This window comes from Microcaecilia unicolor, chromosome 2, assembly GCF_901765095.1.
Source record: "Microcaecilia unicolor chromosome 2, aMicUni1.1, whole genome shotgun sequence".
Classification (NCBI taxonomy): domain Eukaryota; kingdom Metazoa; phylum Chordata; class Amphibia; order Gymnophiona; family Siphonopidae; genus Microcaecilia; species Microcaecilia unicolor.
The window spans coordinates 68,506,600-68,526,418 of NC_044032.1; the positions used below are offsets into that span (position 1 = coordinate 68,506,600).

The 19,819-nt window shown below is 41.7% G+C and overlaps 1 protein-coding gene across 1 annotated transcript in view; it reads right to left on the reverse strand.

Moving 5' to 3' along the window:
• Positions 1 to 778: 778 nt before the first annotated feature.
• The window catches only part of SLC45A2 (solute carrier family 45 member 2), an 80,313-nt gene continuing 61,272 nt past the window's right edge, over positions 779 to 19,819 (reverse strand). The window contains exons 5-7 of the mRNA XM_030192125.1: positions 8,112 to 8,235; positions 2,002 to 2,207; positions 779 to 997 (exon numbers count right to left, since the gene is read on the reverse strand). Of these exons, the coding sequence (XP_030047985.1) occupies positions 779 to 997; positions 2,002 to 2,207; positions 8,112 to 8,235 (549 nt within the window). The remainder of the gene's footprint in view (positions 998 to 2,001; positions 2,208 to 8,111; positions 8,236 to 19,819) is intronic.

Here is a 19,819-nt window from a genome sequence, read left to right on the forward strand (position 1 = left end):
GCAAATAATCTTTTGTTAAAGATTAATCACATGTTGATGAAAAGCTTGTGGTGACAATTTTCCCTCTTCTTCACTTAATTGACCTTCCTTCCTTCCTTCCTTCCTTCCTTCCTTCCTTCCTTCCTTCCCTTACATGTTGTGCCTGATAGTCTGAGTGTTCCCTCACTATCTGGCACTGCATATAATGCAATGTCTGTGCAGTAACTCTCTGCCCTGTGTAGTAAGTACAGGGCAGATGCTGGGCATGCCCCCCTGCATTTACCACAAAAGTTTTTCACGAAACGTACATTAATGTTTTATTTTAACATGTGGTAAATGCAAAGCTCACCACACTTTAGTAAAAGGACACCAGAGTCTTCTTGTGGATGCTGAAGTGTGGAGTTCATATCTTACTAAGGAATATACCAAAGACTCCAAGAAAACTCATGCTAAAATTAACATAACGTGCTTAGAAAATTTGTGTCCACATAATGGCCCACTGTTGAACAATTTCAAGGAAATTTGCAGACGTTAGGGCAGTGATTCCCAAACCTGTCCTGGGGGAACCCCAGCCAGGTTTCCAGGATATCCACAATGAATATTCATGAAATCAAGACTGCATACATTGCCTCCCTGGTGTGCAGCTTTATCTCATGCATATTCATTGTGGATATCTTGAAAACCTGACTGGCTGGGGTTCCCTAGGATAGGTTTGAGAACCCCCCCAGTTAAGGAGTTGCAGGAAACAAAAATGGGCACAACAGAATAACACTGCTCACACTTCAGAAATGTAATATTTTTACTCCACATATCTGACAAAGAAGGCAACAAAGCAGCAACCAAAGAGTGACACAGCAGAGGCAAACACCACGATTACTACCACACTGCCAGCAGCACTGACCAGGAAACCAAGACCTCCACCAACAATAATCTGAGCCAATTGAATCATGCAGGTTAGAGCAGCACAGTCTACTCCCTTCCCACGTCTATCTTCTTTGTTCTCATCATCCAGCAGTTTCTGGAAACAAAACACAAAATGTAAAATACAGTTGCACATTTTATGCATACACTTTTGCCGCCCCATGCCTGTAAATAGGAGAATCCAGTGATGGATTCATATGCTCTGGGAATCAGTTTTATTTTAAATGTTCCTTGCTTCACTTAGGGGTCTGTATGTTAAGTGCCTACATCTAGAAACCTAGAGGTTAATGCTCAGAAGGCTGGTCCAAGGAATTTTTGGAGCTATTCAGAAATTTTATATTTTGAATTTCTCATTCTGCCAAATAGTTGACTTTGATTCAGACAACTCATTCACCTGCCAAACATTAAGCAGCAAAATATGGAAGAGCCAGAGGTATGTACAGAACATGGTAAAGCATTTACAGATAGTAATGATTTTTAGAACAATTTGGTTAAAGTTAAGTCTTGCTTGAAAAATACCTGTTAAATGGTTAACATTAACTTGTACAAAAGTATTGCCACACTGGGACAGACCAAAGGTCCATCAAGCCCAGCATCCTGTTTCCAACAGTAGCCAATCCAGGTCACAAATACCTGGCACGATCCCAAAAAAGTTCAATACATTTTATGTTGCTTATCCCAGAAATAAGCAGTGGATTTTCCCCAAGTCAATTTAATAATGGTCTATGGACTTTTCCTTTAGGAAGCCGTCCAGACCTTTTTAAAACCCCGCTACGCTAACTGCTGTTACTACATTCTCTGGCAACAAATTCCAGAGTTTAACTACATGTTGAGTGAAGAAATATTTTCTCCAATTAGTATTAAATTTACTACTTTGTAGCTTCAGCGCATGCCCCCTAGTCCTAGTATTTTTGGAAAGAGTAAACAAATGATTCACGTCTACCCGTTCCACTGCACTCATTATTTTATAGACCTATATACTATAGATAAACTAATCCAAGTTGTGATAAGTAGATGTTTTGAGCAGTATAGTTTATACTTCTTTTATATATAGTTTTTGCTAAATGAAACCAGGTTGTGCTTTGCTAGGATTTAACTCACCTCTTCTTCCCTGTGGTACTCTGTAATGAGGTTAAAAGGCACAGTGTATAGAGTGCTGGACATTACACCAAACAGTGAACACAATGCCAATGTGGAATAGACATTTGGAAACAGCCCAATCAGTCCTGTGCCCAGTCCAAAGAGAAAGTATCCAATGAAATAAAGTCCTTTCAATCCAGTGTAAGGTAACAAGACCCTCTGCAAGTCTGGAAGAAAACACAAGTCAACAATGCAAAGAAAATTCTAAAGAACAGCATATCAGGAACTTTTTTTTCTTCAGTAATCGCATTCATTAAGATTACTGCTCTTAAAAATAATTCTATTGGAGATGAAATCACTCAGACTTAGAACCTAGAAAAATTTATGAAGATATAATATGCTGAAGAAATCTGGTTCTATATAATAACACAATTGTTCTATGACATAGCGGAGGTAAACAATCCATATATTCATTTAGCATCTAACTCCAAAGGTATAAAGGCCCTGTTTACTAAGGTGTGTTAGTGTTTTTAGCATGCCTACATTTAGCATGCGCGCTAACCATGTAGGCGCCTACAGGGATTGTAGGCACATACATGGTTAATGCGCGTACATGGTAATGCATGCTAAAAATATAAATACGCCTATAACACTGCTTAGTAAACAGGGCCCTTAATGTCCAATTTAAACATCTATACATTTAAATATTGTTGGATCCATCAGAAGCACATCATTCAACCCTTAGGCAATAAGCTTATCCATATCAAATTAGGATGACGATGTAATCGCCATCAGTCCTTAAATACAAAATCCTTATTGATTCCTTTCAAAGGAACAAGTACTTATCTTTTTCTTTTTCTTTTTTTTCATTATACAGCAAAAGATTTTCTTAAAAATCAGGAGACTCACTAACCCGACATGAATTCACATTTCGCCATACGCATGGCACAAACGTGAATTCTTGTCAGTTTATGAGTCTCCTAATATTTAAGAAAATCTTTTGCTATATAATAAAAAAATAAAAAATAAATAAAAGATAAGTACTTGTTCCTTTGAAAGTAATCAATAAGGATTTTGTATTTAAGGATCAATGATGATTACATCTTCATTCTAATTTGATACGGCTAAGCTTATTGCCTAAAAGTTGAATGGTGCGCTTCTGATGGATCCAACAATATTTAAATGTATAAATATTTAAATTGGACATTAATACATAAGTACTGCCATACTGGGACAGACCGAAGGTCCATCAATTCCAAACAGTGGCCAATCCAGTTTGAGAGCACACCCGTTTGAGAATAAGTCAAGATAAGTAACACATTGCCTGAATTTTTTATATAATATTAAGAATAAAATAGTGAAAAATTGAGGTATTGGTAGGTTGGGGGTAAAAGTCGATGATTATAATATTGATACGGCAAGAGGTTCACCAAGGGAGTGAAGTGACACCAGCCGTTAAGTATATATGAGACTTACCCGCTATAATTATTGTAACATATTGTACTTTTTTGATCCTCTACTACATATATTGTTTTTGAGTTTATATTTCAGTAGAGAAGTGCCCTTAAATTGTTGACAGTATTTCTAGGATAAGCAGCATAAAATGTATTGTACTGTTTTTGGATCTTGTCAGGTACTTGTAACCTGGATTGCCTGCTGTTCTGAAACAGGATGCTGGGCTTGATGGACCTTTGGTCTGTCCCAGTATGGCAACACTTATATTCTTATGCACCTGAAATGGCCAGAAATGAAGCTGATTATAGTGACTTGTTCTGGTAAAGTAGAGGGTACTAATAACTTTCTGAGATTCCTATTTCTAGAATAGGCTACAGTGAGGTCTTTGTTCTTAAAGTAATTGTAACCTTTGAGAATATGCCAGTGTTTATGGTGTGAAAATCTAAGTATACAGACCATGTCAGGTGTAGTTTTGTCATTATGATTATCAAGAAGAGATTCCCTACTTGTAAGGGTAGCCCTGATATATTCTTTCTTTATGAATTTTGGGTATCCTCTATTTTGAATCCCTCACCCATTTTTATAGCTTGTTTCTCATAGTCCTCAACCTCTTTGCAGAGTCATCTGAGATGTAAACACTGACAGTAAGTAAAATTTTATTTTCAAACTCTTACGATGGAAATTTTTGTCCACTAGTTTTCTGTATATGGTGGTTATCAAATGATATCTTGTTTTCTTAATCAAAATATCTAGATATGATATTTGTTACAAATCATATTGCATTTTAAATTGTAAATTTGTGTCTTGAGTATTGAACCAATGAAAAAAATACCTCCAAACATTCTATACTGCCCCTTCAGAGCAAATAAATATCATCTATATATCATTTGTAGAATCTAACTTCATGAGTGACTGGCTGATCTTTTTAAAAAGTCTATTTGAAACATGCAACATAAAGGATTGCTTTGCCTGTGCCATGGAAGCACCCATGGCAGTACACTTGATCTGTTGGAAAAACTTCCTTTGAAATGAAAAATGTATTTATTTTATTTGAACATTTGTTATACCGCCAAATGATCTGGAGATATCAAGATGGTGAACAGTAAAATGTAAACAACAGAACATAGAAAAGTTAATAAAAACAAGAATAAAAGCACAAAATAAAAGAGTGGATATGAATAGCCCAAAAAATAGAACTAGTAGCATAGTTGTTGATAAACAAACAATTGAGCATATAAGGGTAAGGAAAAGAGAGAAAAAAGATGAAAAGGATGAGAAATGATTAAAAAAAAAATTTAAACCCTTGAAATTAGTGATTCAAATGCCTACTGGAAAAGCCAGGTCTTTAGTGCTGTTTTAAACTTAAGTCGAGAGGAGATGGATCTAAGATCTGGAAGGAGATTATTCCAGACAGCAGGAGTGCGACAACAAAAAGCTACCTCAAGAGAAGCGACTAATCAAACTCAGGACACAGAGCGTAAAACCAGTCAACCAGTGGTAGAAGATGTAAGAGAACATGTTGGACGGAGAGGGTGGTGGATGCTTGGAATGCCCTCCCGCGGGAGGTGGTGGAGATGAAAACGGTAACGGAATTCAAACATGCGTGGGATATGCATAAAGGAATCCTGTGCAGTAGGAATGGATCCTCAGAAACTTAGCCAAAATTGGGTGGCGGAGCAGGTGGGGGAAGAGAGGTTGGTGGTTGGGAGGCGAGGATAGTGGAGGGCAGACTTATACGGTCTGTGCCAGAGCCGGTGATGGGAGGCGGGACTGGTGGTTGGGAGGCGGGAAATACTGCTGGGCAGACTTGTACGGTCTGTGCCCTGAAAAAGGCAGGTACAAATCAAGGTAAGGTATACACATATGAGTTTATCTTGTTGGGCAGACTGGATGGACCATGCAGGTCTTTTTCTGCCGTCATCTACTATGTTACTATGAATCAAAAGGAAAGCTAAACAAGGTGGCATCATATAGCAGCCCTTTTTACTGCAGCGGGTATAAAGGCTTAAAGAAATGGACATGAAGTAAAACAGATCTTACCACGTGGCTATGTGGGGGGAGCACTTACCGTGGCAGTAAGGGCTCCTGTGCTAACCCGGCGGTAGATAGGCAGCGTAACGCCTGCAGAAATATTTTTCCCCATGTTGGGCTTACTACACCTTAGTAAAAGGGCCCTACAATAATAAGCATTATGAGTAAGCAACAAGATCTTATAACAGATCCTATAACTAATTGGGAGCCCATGCTGTTCATAAAGGAGATGAGAGACAGGATCATATCTTTTGGCATTGTATAAAAGCTTCACCGCAGTGGCAACAATTTGTATTTATATGTGCATCATGGTAAGTGTTATTCTATAAAAATGTGTACGTAAATTCTTTAGCATGCAAATGAAAAGGAGGCGTGGCTATAGGAGGGGAATGAAAGTGGGCCAGGGGCATTCGCTAAAAATACATGCACTATTACAGAATTTGGGGGTTCAACTGGTATAAATCCTTGTGCCTAAAAGTTGGGCATGGATCCTGGTGCTATACTCTGTTCTACAAATGGTGCCACATTAGGTGCGCCATTTATAGAATAGTGCTCAGTGCGTATTTTTTTCAGTACCCAAATTTGTACTCCATTTACTGAATTTAGTCCTTTGTGTATTGTGACCTATCAGCTGGGTCATGGAGGTTAGGAAGTAACCAGTTGCTATGCCCAGTTAAAACTCAAAGGTCCAAATGAAAAGCAGAAACAAAGGTTAAAAGAAGTCCTTACCTGAGAGATGTGACATCTGTTTGCAGAAAAAGTCCCTTTAACCAACCACAAGAGCCTTGGGGGAGGGGTAACTGGGAACCAGACTTGAGAGAGAGGCTCAGCAGGCACCCTGGGAAAGAAGCTGCATCTACTGGGAGATGTAGTGCACAAGCCTGTTCTTCCCAGATGGGAAAACTACTAAGCCAATCATCATAGTAGTTCTACGAAAAGGGTATGGCTGGAGCCACTCTAGCAGGGCTAACAGCCACTATAAAAAGGAACTGACAAGGAGAGGAAAGAGAAGCGAGGATGGGCTGAAAATCCTTGGGTTACTGATAGTCTCAAAAGGAATAAAATATCAGAGGCAGGTAAAAGCAAGGAAAAAGCCTAGGAAGATTGTATTTGGTAGCCTTGAAGAGGTTTGGAATTGCCCTGAATGTGAAAAGGGGTCTGGAATTGCCCTGGAACTGAGCTACCCTTGGTTGGGAAAAGGTGAGTGTTGTTTGGGGAACTACTCTTCAGGGTAAAGAGTAGCCCTGAGGTAATGCAGTTGGAAGCTTGGGAGTGGTAATTTTGGTACAAAAGGTAATAGAAGATTATGTGTTTAAAGGGAGGCTTGTATGTTGTATAAGGTATTTCCTACAAGCTTGTAACAAGGAGTAAGGGTCTAGTTGACTTTCTATTATATAATTGTGCTGGGAAGCCAAGAAATACTTTTGTTGCATTGTTACTCTCTGGAAGGTGAAGAGAGCAGCATAGTTTAAGTGAATGAAAGTTGTGATACCCAGAATAAATGGTATTTTATTTATTCCAAACCTTGTGGAAGCTTGGTTATTTGCTAGGCAGCTGCCTAGGCCTGGGGGTGGCTGATACCTGAGATGCTAAAGTTGTGGGCAGGGTAGCTCAACCACAGTAGGAAGGGAGTCCTTCAGGATCAGCCCTTTCCACTACAGAAAGTTATACTCCACTCAAGCAGTCCTTGGCGCTGGTGGAAACATTAGGACCGGGACAAACTCACTAGGGCGCTCCCTAGTGGTAACAGTATTTACGACTGACATATAGCATTATTACATTGTTTTAGCCTTGTGGACACCATCATAGAGCTGGTATAGGTGCAGACATCTAAATATGACAGGAAAGCACGTAATTAATAGTATTCTTTACGTTACCTGCATAAGTAGGAGTCCCACCTCTGTATTTACACACATTTGCATGCACAGGACCAGATTCAGCAAATGGTGCCCAAATTTGAATGCTGGAAAAAAACTGGCATCTAACGTTATTCTATAAAGGGCACTCAACCCAATATGTAGCACCGATTCCCGCACCCAAATTTGGGTGCCAGGACTTAACACCTGATGAAACCAGGTGTAATTCCTGGTACCCAATTTGGGAATGCATCTGTGGCACTTTATAACACTGTGCCACATTTCCGGAATACCCCTTGCCCACCCATGCCCTTTCAATGACCATGCCCTCTATTGGGTTGCGTACTATGAGATTTGGGCATTCCTTCAGAGTAAATCTTGTTATTATATCTAGATCCACTCTTTTATAAAATTACCACCTGCAGGTACTAGAAAAAAAGATCAGTTTTATTAATGAGCCCCTAAAATAGTGCGGAGTTTGTACAGCACTGAGAAGTTTGATTTCTTTCTCCTCTGTTTAGTGTGATTGAGCTCTAGCTGATGCAGCAGGTTGCTTTCCTTCAATTTTTCTGTTTCTCTTCCCTCCTCCAAATTGTGGGCTATATCTCAGTTTTCTTCTGAAGTGTTTTTGTTTCTATGTTCTAGATGACTCATATATTTAATGTCATATTTGATTCATCTAGAACATAGAAACAATAACCCTTCATTTTATATGTCCTTTGATGTTATGTTAAAAGAAATTCAATAAAGAGAAAATAAGAGAAAATGGCATCTTTCTATAATACTTACAAGAATATATAGATGAGGAGATTGCATTAATACACAGCCCCCAACATCCTATCTCTACTCCTCTTTCATATGTAAGGTATGATATAGAATTATGTTCTGCATATGGATTGCCATGATATATTATCTGAAAAATAACAAAAGGGAGAACAAAGTCAAATAAACAATTATAACAGAATCAATGAATTAGTTTGCACGTTATAAAGGACCAACGATTCAGAAGTTGGTCCAGCACTTACTCACCAGGGATGAAATGCACTTGCCATATAGCCCTTCCCTTCCCTTCTCCTACACAATAATTGTCTTAGGGGAGGGGGGAAGGAGGATGGAGTATATGGTGAGAACACTGATATTTTGATGGTTTGTTCAGTGGTGGTTTTTCGGACCAGTGATTACACTCTAACCCCGGGGGTCCTGGAATGCCTCGTAGGTTCACCTTTAAGGTCAGAGTGCCGGGAAGCTGCTCGGACCACGTTACCTGAGCTCCGCTTCTGTCTTCACACTTCCTAGAAGTTGGTGAAAGCGGTTTTCGCTGAAAATAAGGGCAGAACTTGATGTGACCGCAATGCTTCCTGTTGGTTCCCCTTCCCCCCCCCCCACCCCAGGACGGATTCCCAGCGGCAGCCTCTTGTAGGGCTCAGAGTGCTTTGGAGGATGTAGGGTACTACGTCTCCTGTTGGATCTCCCCCCCCCCCCCAAGACTCAGACTGGTTGGGGGGGGGAACACAGTAGCGTCCTATAAGAACTCTCTCCTCTACTTCTGACAGATTCTCACTAGCAGCCCTTTATCCCTTATTTGTCCTGTTTGTCCTAATTAGATTGTAAGCTCTGTCAAGCAGGGACTGTCTCTTCATGTTCAAGTGTACAGCGCTGTGTACATCTAGTAGCGCTACAGAAATGATAAGTAGTAGTAAGTAGTAGTAGTAGTAGTAACCTTTACTGCAGTGATTTGACCCTGATAATGAAATCTGGGGCTCTTATAATACTGCACAGTGTCTGAGGTCTTTTCCCCACTGGAAACTGGTTCATTGCTATTTATTTATTTACTGATAAGTGTGTTTATGAATTTGGTAGTACAGATCAGTCTCCACAATTACTGTTAGTTGTTATAGAAAACGGTACATATTCCGTACACATCAAGTTTATCAAGTTTATTTATTAGTAGTTTACTATCCCACTCTTTGGGGCACCTTCAAGGTGGCTTACAATCTAAAAGAATATAAAAAGAGGGGTGAGCAAGTGGACAAATGGAAAACTAGGCATGACTGCGTAGGGCAGTGGGGAGAACTACAATAATTGATAGGATAGAAGGGGGAGGGAAAGAACAAAGGGGAGGGCTACAAGTATCTTCCAAATATAACAAATCCCTCCGTACTCCTTATAGCCCAGATTCTGGTGTTCCACAAGGATCATTCCTGTCTCCAACTCTATTTAATATATGTCTGGCCCCTTTGTTAATCTTGGTGCAGTCACTAGACCTTACTGCATGCAATATTCAAGTGCTTATTCCCTTAAATACATGCACTCCCATAGATATCTCTGCAATTAATCAAAAACTGTCGCAGCTCTCTGCTGCTGCAGGTTCATACTGTGGTTTACTAGAACTTTAGAATGCAAAAAAAAAAGGAAAAAATCCTCCATGAATGGAATGGTTTATTACATATGAATGTAACTGCTAGCACTATGCTCAGCAGTATTCTATAAACTAGCATGTAACAGCAAGGAGGCATAAATGTGAGTGGAACAAGGGAGGGACATGGGAATGTCTCCAACTCATGCTCATAACTTATAGAATACTATATGTGATGTGCCAATGTTGCCCGTAGATGTGCCCATTTATGCCTGCTACTGACATGGCAGAATGGGAGCACCAATGCCAACTTATGCTACTATTCTATAATGGAATCTTGGTGCCCAGGTGCTGTTATAGAATTATGGATTAGTGTGCGGCATTGGTGCCATAATCTGTCATGTTTCCAGGGAGTGAGTCCTTGGGCCACAGTCGAGTTGGTACTGCCTTTCTACCCCCGAAGACCAAGCAGTCCCAGTTGCTGACAGACGAATTACACCTAGAAGCGAGCTAAGCTAGCAGGTGGCTCTGAAAAGAGCCCTTGGGGGCAGGCCCAGAGACCAAGGCCTGGGGAGTCTCTGAGAAGAGCACTAGGGGACAAGCCTGGAGACCAGGACCTGGGATGGCTCTGAAAAGAGCCTTTGAAAGAGATCATGGCCTGGGGTGACTCTGAAAAGATCCCTTGGGGACAGGCCTGAAGCAGGAGCAGACAGAAACAAGACCAGATGGAGACAAGACTGGAGACAAGGCAGGTCCAGGCAGAGATAGGCCTGGAGAAAAGGTAGGACCAGGTAGAGGCAGGACTGGAAACAAGGCAGGACCAGGTGGAGGAAACAAAGCAACCCATTGTGAAGGCAGTGGGAGAGAAAGTGCTGCTTCTTTAAAAGGGCCCCAGATGCTGACGTCAACAGAGGGTGCCCCGTAGCCCTCCCCCTTTGGGTCTATACAAGAGTGCTCCAGACATGCACACGTGCCTAGGAGACTCCATCCCCGGCAGTGCCCAAGTGAGCACGGCCTGCGCTGACAAGGATGCACCCCAGAGCACCGAAAGCAGCAGTGTGGACAGTCTGCCACACAGAGGAGGTCCCCCCAACGCCCCGGAGACCACTGTGGACCCACACCCTGATGCCCCCGAGGTCAGTGCGCAGACTGGGGCCCAGCCACAGCTATGATATGAACTTGGTTTAAGTTAATGGAAGGTATTGTGCCACTCCACTGTTAAAAGATTTACATTGGCTATCTGTATGGGCCCCAATAGAATTTAATGTGGATTGTTTGACATTTAAAATCATCTACGGTTGTTGTTCTTTCCATCAAGTTTCTTTGATGACATCCATCTAATCACTCATCAACCCGATCAAGTTATCTTTTACATTTTGGCTTCCTAGCTGTTAAGATTCGTTTTAAGCATTTCTATGACAATTCTTATAATTATTTTGCTACTAAATTATGGAATTTGATCCCAATCCAAATTCAGAGTATAGATATATATTTTGAATTTCTGAGAAGTATTGAAAACTTATTTGTTTGATAAATATTTCTGATTTATGTAACAAACTGATTGTATCTAATTGTTGCGTTACCCACTTTGATTCTAATTGGATATAAGCAAGATATAAATGCCGGTAATGGAATTGTGTTTTTGTGAGTTTGTGCTATGAAATTGTCCTGCAGGAAAGAATTGGGAGGTACTCAGTCCGGGACCCTGAAGAAAAAGAAGTAGCCTTTTATAAGATGTTTTCATTTATTTCTGATTTTTTAAAAGTTTGTGCATTCAATACATGATAACCATAATTCATTCGTTTCATTGTGAGTATATCCAGAAGCCTTGATCTTATAACCTTATGTTTAATATCCTGTCCTTGTTTGTAAGCCAATAAAGGCTCCTCTGAAACATTTCATATAAGGCCAGTACATGCCAGTAGTTATAAATAGACTGTCAAGTGTTTTGATTTATTACTACACACAGTCCAAACTTCATTTTTCCAAAGAAAGTATCAAATTTGCATACGCAGCTTGCCAATATGCTGACTTAGGGGGAAAGTTATCAGCATAGCTCAAATTAATAACTTCCCCCCCCCCCCCTTAGTTGCTTGCCATATTTTTCATATGTATATAGAAACAAGACAATGTTTTATATCTCATTGTATGTCTTTATTCATTGACATAAATAAGCAGGACAAAATAAGATTGAATCAGTAGCAAAAAATACACAGGCACCTATGGTCGAACATTGCATTAACAGGAATCACAAGCTTCCTGATTTGACTTGTAGAAATCTAGGAAAGCATTTTCAAATTTGCATGACCTATATTGGGGTTTTCCTGCTAATACTGTGACAGCACATAGAATACATGCAGAAATTGAATGGTGAACGTTCCTTTGATGTAATTCAGGGGAGTTCATTTGGCCTTTTGAGAATCGATACATGGAAGTCTGTTACTAGCTGCTGTGTACGGTAACCATTTTAAATCTTGCCATGCTGTGCTTCCTTTCAGAGGCAGTCAAACTAAAGAAAATAGTGTCAGTACGTATTTACTTTTATGTTGTTATTTAAATTATAGATGTTGGTGAATACTGCCCAGGATTGTAATTTTTAAACTAAACAAATAAACACTGTGGAAGGTTAATTCAACCTAAAGGCAGACTGGAAAAGAATACACTTTAAAACTAGGGACCTTGTCGCGCGATGTTGTGGACCTTTTCTGACAGAAAAAGCTAAGTATCGCTGGATTTTAAGTTGCTCAGGGTTGATAGAAATGATAAAAGTACAGTAAGAAGTAAAGAATTTGGACAGAATGATTAGAAATACAACTAAAGCTGAACAGAGAAATACAGCTAAAGTTGAACAGAGAAAAAAAAAACAATTTTTAATGGTCACATCCCCATACTGTAATATCACCTACTCCAGTATTGTTGTAGATGGGATCACGTATCCCATTTTCATTAATTTGAAGGTCCTAGGAGTAGTCTTAGATCAAAAACTAACCTTTGAAAAACAAGTTGCAAGTGTGACATTCAGATTTCAGAATGTTTCAAGTGATGTGGAAACTGAAGGGTCCTTTTACTAAGGTGTGTTAAAAATGGCCTGCGGTAGTGTAGGCGCGTGTTTTGGGCACTCGCAGATCCACTTTTCAGCGCACCTGCAAAAAGTGCCTTTTTAAAAATTTTTGCTGAAAATAGACATGTGGCAAAATAAAAATTGACACACGTCCATTTTGGATCTGAGACCTTACCGCCAGCCATTGACTTAGCAGTAAGGTCTTGCACGTTAACCAAGCAGTAATGACCTAGGCGCACCAAATGCCACTCGGCATGTGTAGTGGACACTCGCCAGAAAATAAAAATTATTTTTTGGATACACATATCGGATGCGTGCCAAAAATGAAATTACCACAAGAGCCACGCAGTAACCAGGTGGTAACTCCAAATTGGCGCACATTGGACGCATGTAGATGCTTACACGGCTTAGTAAAAAGGTCCCTGAGAAGAATTAGGGGCTATGTCCCCAGAGAAGCATTCCGTTTGTTGATGAAGCCAACGGTAACGACTCACATGGATTACTGTAATGGAATTTAAGCTGGCTGTAAGGAGCAAATTTTGAAAAAATACAGACAGCTTAGAATACAGCAGCTAGGTTAATCTTTAGGAAATCACAGTTCAATACAGTCAGACCGTTATTACAAGCTTTGCTCTGGCTGCCTATCAAAGCACGTATTGTATTCAAACTGTGTGCCTTGGTATATCAGATTATTTTTGGTTTAGCTCCAGGATATATGAGGGAACTGATTAATTTATCATTAAGAAATGTGAAAATAGGAATGAGAAATTATTTGACTTGTCATTACCCTAGCTATCGGAAAAGATTTTATAAATCATTATATTCAGCTGGACTCCTATCAAAGTACAAGGCTATGGAATTTACTACCCAAAGATTTAAGATGTATGAATAACTATTTAAACTTTTGCAACCATCTAAAAGCGTTTTTTAAAAAAAGGTTTACTATGAGGATAATAACTGAATTTTAATTATCAGACTTGATACTATCTTTCAATTAGACTGTCTTGATGTGTTAGAGTTTAAGGTCCCCTTTTTTAAAACCATGCAAGCGCTGCCACGCTGCAATGCCAAAACAACCCATTTCAAGTGAATGGGCTGTGTCGACATTACCACACTGCCAGCTGCTTGTGCAGCTTTGTAAAAAGGGATCTAAATCAATTGTTGATGTTCTATTTAATCTTATAAATCACATTGAACCAATGCATATTGGAAAATCCTCTCACGCCATCCTCGATCCACTTCAATCCGGCTTTCGCCCTCTTCACTTGAGAGAAACAGCACTCTCTAAAGTCTGTAATGACCTGTCCCTTGCCAAATCCAGAGGCCACTACTCCATCCTCATCCTCCTTGATCTATCCGCCGCTTTTGACACTGTCAATCATGACTTACCTCTTGCCACACTGCCCTCATTTGGGTTCCAGGGCTCTGTCCTCTCCTGGTTCTCCTCCTATCTCTCCCACCGCACCTTCAGAGTTCACTCTCATGGATCTTCCTCCACCCCTATCCCCCTATCTGTTGGTGTTCCCCAGGGATCTGTCCTTGGACCCCTTCTCTTCTCAATCTACACCTCTTCCCTGGGCTCCCTGATCTCATCTCATGGTTTCCAGTATCATCTCTATGCTGATGACACCCAGCTATATCTCTCCACACCAGATATCACCGCAGAGACCCAGGCTAAGGTATCAGCCTGCTTATCCGACACTGCTGCCTGGATGTCCAACCGCCACCTGAAACTGAACATGTCCAAGACGAGCTCCTCGTCTTTCCACCAAAACTCATGTCTCCTCTTCCTCCACTTTCTATCTCAGTTGATAACACCCTCATCCTCCCCGTCTCATCTGCCCGCAACCTCAGAGTCTTCTTTGACTCCTCCCTCTCCTTCTCTGCGCATATCCAGCAGATAGCCAAGACCTGCCGCTTCTTCCTCTTTAACATCAGCAAAATTCGCCCTTTCCTCTCTGAACACACCACCCGAACCCTCGTCCATGCTCTCATTACCTCTCGCCTTGACTACTGCAACTTACTCCTCACCGGCCTCCCACTTAGCCATCTATCCCCCCTTCAATCTGTTCAGAACTCTGCTGCATGTCTCATATTCCGCCAAAACCGATATACTCATATCACCCCTCTCCTCAAGTCACTTCACTGGCTTCCAATCAGATACCGCATTCAATTCAAGCTTCTCCTCCTTACCTACAAATGCACTCAGTCTGCTGCCCCTCACTACCTTTCTACCCTCATCTCCCCTTACGTTCCCGCCCGTAACCTCCATTCACAGGACAAATCCCTCTTCTCTGTACCCTTCTCCACCACCGCCAACTCCAGGCTCTGCTCATTCTGCCTCGCCTCACCCTATGCTTGGAACAACCTTCCTGAGCCCTTACGCCAAGCCCCCTCCCTGCCCATCTTCAAGTCTTTGCTTAAAACCCACCTCTTCAATGCTGCATTCGGCACCTAACTCTTACCGTTCAGTAAATCCAGACTGTCCCATTTTGACTGCACCTATCGGACTGACCATTCATTTGTCTCTTAGATTGTAAGCTCTTTGAGCAGGGACCGTCCCTCTATGTTAAATTGTACAGCACTGCGTAACTCTAGTAGCGCTTTAGAAATGTTAAGTAGTAGTAGTAGTATAAATGCTGCTATAAATAAAATAAATACAAATAATTAATGTAGCATTGTTTCATCATGATGAACACAAAAACATTATCAGTTAAAGAGGTATAAATTATTTACCATACATATTGCACTGTTCTAACTAGATAGCACCCTTTCTTACTTCCTTCTTATAAACAAGTAAATAGTACATTAAAAAAATTAAAAATCTACTTTTCAAAATATAATTGTTTTTTTTGTTATTCTCATTTGTGATATAGCGAAGATACTTACTTGTAGCAGGTTTTCTCCCAGGACAGCAGGCTGATTGTTCTCACATGTGGGTTGACGTCCACGTCAGCCCAGGAATCGACATTTTGCCAGCAAAATAAAGTTTTGCTGGAGTCTTCTAGCGCGAGAGCGACTTCCTGCCCGTAGCATGAACGTGCTACTTCAGTTTAATCAGAAAGCATAGAAGCAAACAAACAACAACTCCAAAAGGGAGGTGGGCGGGTTTGTGAGAACAATTAGCCTGCTGTCCTTGGAGAATACCTGCTGCAGGTAAGTATCTTTGCTTTCTCCAAGGACAAGCAGGCTGCTTGTTCTCACATGTGGGGTATCCCTAGCACCCAGGTTCACTCAAAACAATGAACATTGGTCAATTGGGCCTCGCAATGGCGAGGACATAACATAGACTGACCTGAAACCATAAACAACTAACTGAGAGTGCAGTCTGGAACAGAACAAAAATGGGTCTAGGGGGGATGGAGTTGGATTCTAAACCCCGAACAGATTCTGCAGCACCAACTGCCCAAACCAACTGTCACATTGGGTATCCTGCTGACCACGTTGCAGCCTTGCAAATCTCCTCAATGGAGGCTGACTTTAAGTGAGCCACTGATACAGCCATGACTCTAACATTATGAGCCATGACATGACCCTTTAAAGACAGTCCAACTTGGGCATAAGTGAAGGAAATACAATCTGCAAGCCAATTTGAGATTGTGCGTTTTCCGTTGGCGACTCCCCTCCTGTTGGAATTGAAAGAAACAAACAACTGGGTGGACTGTCTGAAGGGCTTTGTCTGCTCCACGTAAAAGGCCAATGCTTTCTTGCAGTCCAAGGTATGCAAACTGCTTTCGCCAGGGTGGGTATGAGGACGGGGAAAGAATGTTGGCAAGACAATTGACTGGTTCAAATGGTACTCCGACACCACCTTCGGCAGGAACTTAGGGTGCATGCGGAGGACTACTCTGTTGTGTTGAAACCTGATATAAGGTGCAAGCACTACCAAGGCCTGAAGTTCACTGACTCTATGAGCTGAAGTAACGGCCACCAAGAAAATGACCTTCCAGGTCAAGTACTTCAGATGGCAGGAATTCAGTGACTCAAAAGGAGCTTTCATCAGCTGGGTGAGAACGATGTTGAGATCCCATGACACTGGTGGAGGTTTGACTGGGGGCTTTGACAAAAGTAAACCTCTCATGAAGCGAACAACTAAAGGCTGTCCAGAGATAGGCTTACCCTCTACACGGCGATGATAAGCACTAATCACACTAAGGTGAACTCTTACGGAGTTGGTCTTGAGACCAGACTCTGACAAGTGTAGAAGGTATTCAAGCAGGGTCTGTGTAGGACAAGAAAGAGGATCTAGGGCCTTGCTGTCACACCAGACAGCAAACCTCCTCCATTTGAAAAAGTAACACCTCTTTGTGGAATCTTTCCTGGAAGCAAGCAAGACACGGGAGACACCCTCTAAAAGATCCAAGGAGGCGAATTCTAAGCTCTCAACATCCAGGCCGTGAGAGCCAGAGACTGGAGGTTGGCATGCAGAAGTGACCCCTCGTTCTGGGTGATGAGGGTTGGAAAACACTCCAATCTCCATGGTTTCTCAGAGGATGACTCCAGAAGAAGAGGGAACCAAATCTGACACGGCCAGAAGGGTGCAATCAGAATCATGGTTCTGCAGTCTTGCTTGAGTTTCAGCAAAGTCTTCCCTACTAGAGGTATGGGAGGATACGCATACAGAAGGCCTGTTCCCCAATGGAGGAGAAAGGCTTCTGAAGCTAGTCTGTCATGGGCCTGAAGCCTGGAACAGAACTGAGGGACCTTGTGATTGATCTGAGTGGCAAAAAGATCCTCCGAGGGGGTGCCTCACGCTCAGAAGATCTTGCGGATTACTCCCATGTTCAGTGACCACTCGTGAAGTTGCATTATCCTGCTCAGTCTGTCGGCCAGACTGTTGTTTATGACTGCCAGATAAGTGGAGTGGCCTAGTGGTTAGGGTGGTGGACTTTGGTCCTGAGGAACTGAGTTCAATTCCCACTTCAGGCACAGGCAGCTCCTTGTGACTCTGGGCAAGTCACTTAACCCTCCATTGCCCTATGTAAGCAGCATTGAGCCTGCCATGAGTGGGAAAGCGCAGGGTACAAATGTAACAAAAAAAAAAACATGCCGAGATAGCGCACCCAAAGCCACATCTGGACAGCTTCCTGACACAGAAGGCAAGATCCAGTGCCCCCTTGCTTGTTGGTGTAATACATGGCAACCTGATTGTCTGTCTGAATCAATATGATTTGGTTGGACAGCCAGTCTCTGAAAGCCGAGCATTCCAAATTGCTCACAATTCCAGGAGATTGATCTGAATACCTTTTTCCTGAAAGGACCAAACCCATCCACATGAGCTCCCCACCCTAGGAGGGATGCATCCGTCGTCAGCACTTTTTGTGCCTGAGGAATTTGGAATGGACATCCCAAGGTCAAATTGGTCTGAATCGTCCACTAATGCAGAGAATTCCAGAAGTCGGTGGACCATTGGATCACATTCTCTAGATCTCCCGCAGCTTGATACCATTGGGAGGTCAAGGTCCATTGAGCTGATCTTATGTGCAGGTGTGCCATGGGAGTTTCATGTGCCCCAGGAGTCTCAACATCTGCCAAGCTGTGATCTGTTGAGACGCTCATACTAAGGACACTAGGGACAGGGGGTTGTCCACCCTTGCCTCAGGAAGATAAGGGCCAGACACCGCTGCAGCAGCAGGTACAGAAGGCGCAAGCACCCCCGACACCAAAGATGACTGTCGTAGAAGTCCCTCCAGAAATTCTGGAAACAAGGCCCAGATGCGCTCGTTGAGAGCCGCCATCGGAGAAGTCTGCGGGGTTGGTGAGACAGGCGGTGTCAGAATCCATGGAGGCTCAGGAGCAGGTACTGGGATGCTAGGAGACCAACGCATTGACACCTCCTGTATCGAGGAGGAACAATCCTCTCGGCGCCGACACTTCTCGGGTGCTGACTCTCTTGACACCCCTGGTACCGTGTGTCGTCCGCGCATGCGCGCTAAAAAACTCTAGCAAAACTTTGTTTATTTTGCTGGCAAAATTCCGATTCCTGGGCCGACGTGGACGTCAACCCACATGTGAGAAGAAGCAGCCTGCTTGTCCTCGGAGAAAGTTGGTTTTCATAAATACTTTTGATAGCTTTAAAAAAAAAGGCAAAGTGATAAATGAATTGTGAACCAATCCTTCTGAGTTCTTCCCCATAGTTCAAACAATTGGACATATATGGAAACATGTTCACTGCATTCCTCTGGTCAAAGTACATAAGTATTGCCATACTGGGACAGCCTAAGGGTCCATCAAGCCCAGCATCCTGTTTCCAACAGAGGCTAATCCAGGTCAAACGTATCTGGCAAGATCCCAAAAAAGTATAATACATTTTATGCTGCTTATCCTAGAAATAAGAAGTGGATTTTCCCTGTCCATTTTAATAATGGTCTATGTACTTTTCCTTTAGGAAGCCATCCAAACCTTTTTTTAAACCCTGCTAAGCTAACTGCTTTTACTATATTCTCTGGCAACAAATTCCAGAGTTTAATTACACGTTGAGTGAAGGAAACTTTTCTACAATTCGTTTTAAATTTACTACTTTTTAGTTTCAATGCGTGCCCCCAAGTCCTAGTATTTTTGGAAAGAGTAAACAATCGATTCATTTCTATCCGTTCCACTCCACACATTATTTTATAGACCTCTATCATATCTCCCCTTCAGCCATCTTTTCTCCAAGATGAAGAGCCCTAACCACTTTAGCCTTTCCTTCTTAGTATTCTGGAGAAGATCCGTCAAAGATTTTAAAAATTATACAAGCCAATTTAAAAAGTACCCACGCCTGAACAGGCAACCAATGTAACCAAACAAGAGATGGAGTACCCTATCAAATTCATTCAATCAAAATATCAATTTGGCAGCTGTATTTTGAAGCAGCATTATGAAAGCATAGTAAGAAAAAAAAGGCTTTGGTTTCTTCACTCAGAAGGTTCAATTTTTAGAATGGAAAATACATGAGCTTTATTTTGACAAATAGTTTTCCTATAAATAATAGGAGGAATGCCCTGTTTCCTGTGTAGGTGCATTTTCTATATTTTTATTTCTGCATTTGTACCCCACATTTTCCAGTCTAGATGTTGTTTCAATGTGGCTTACAGTTTA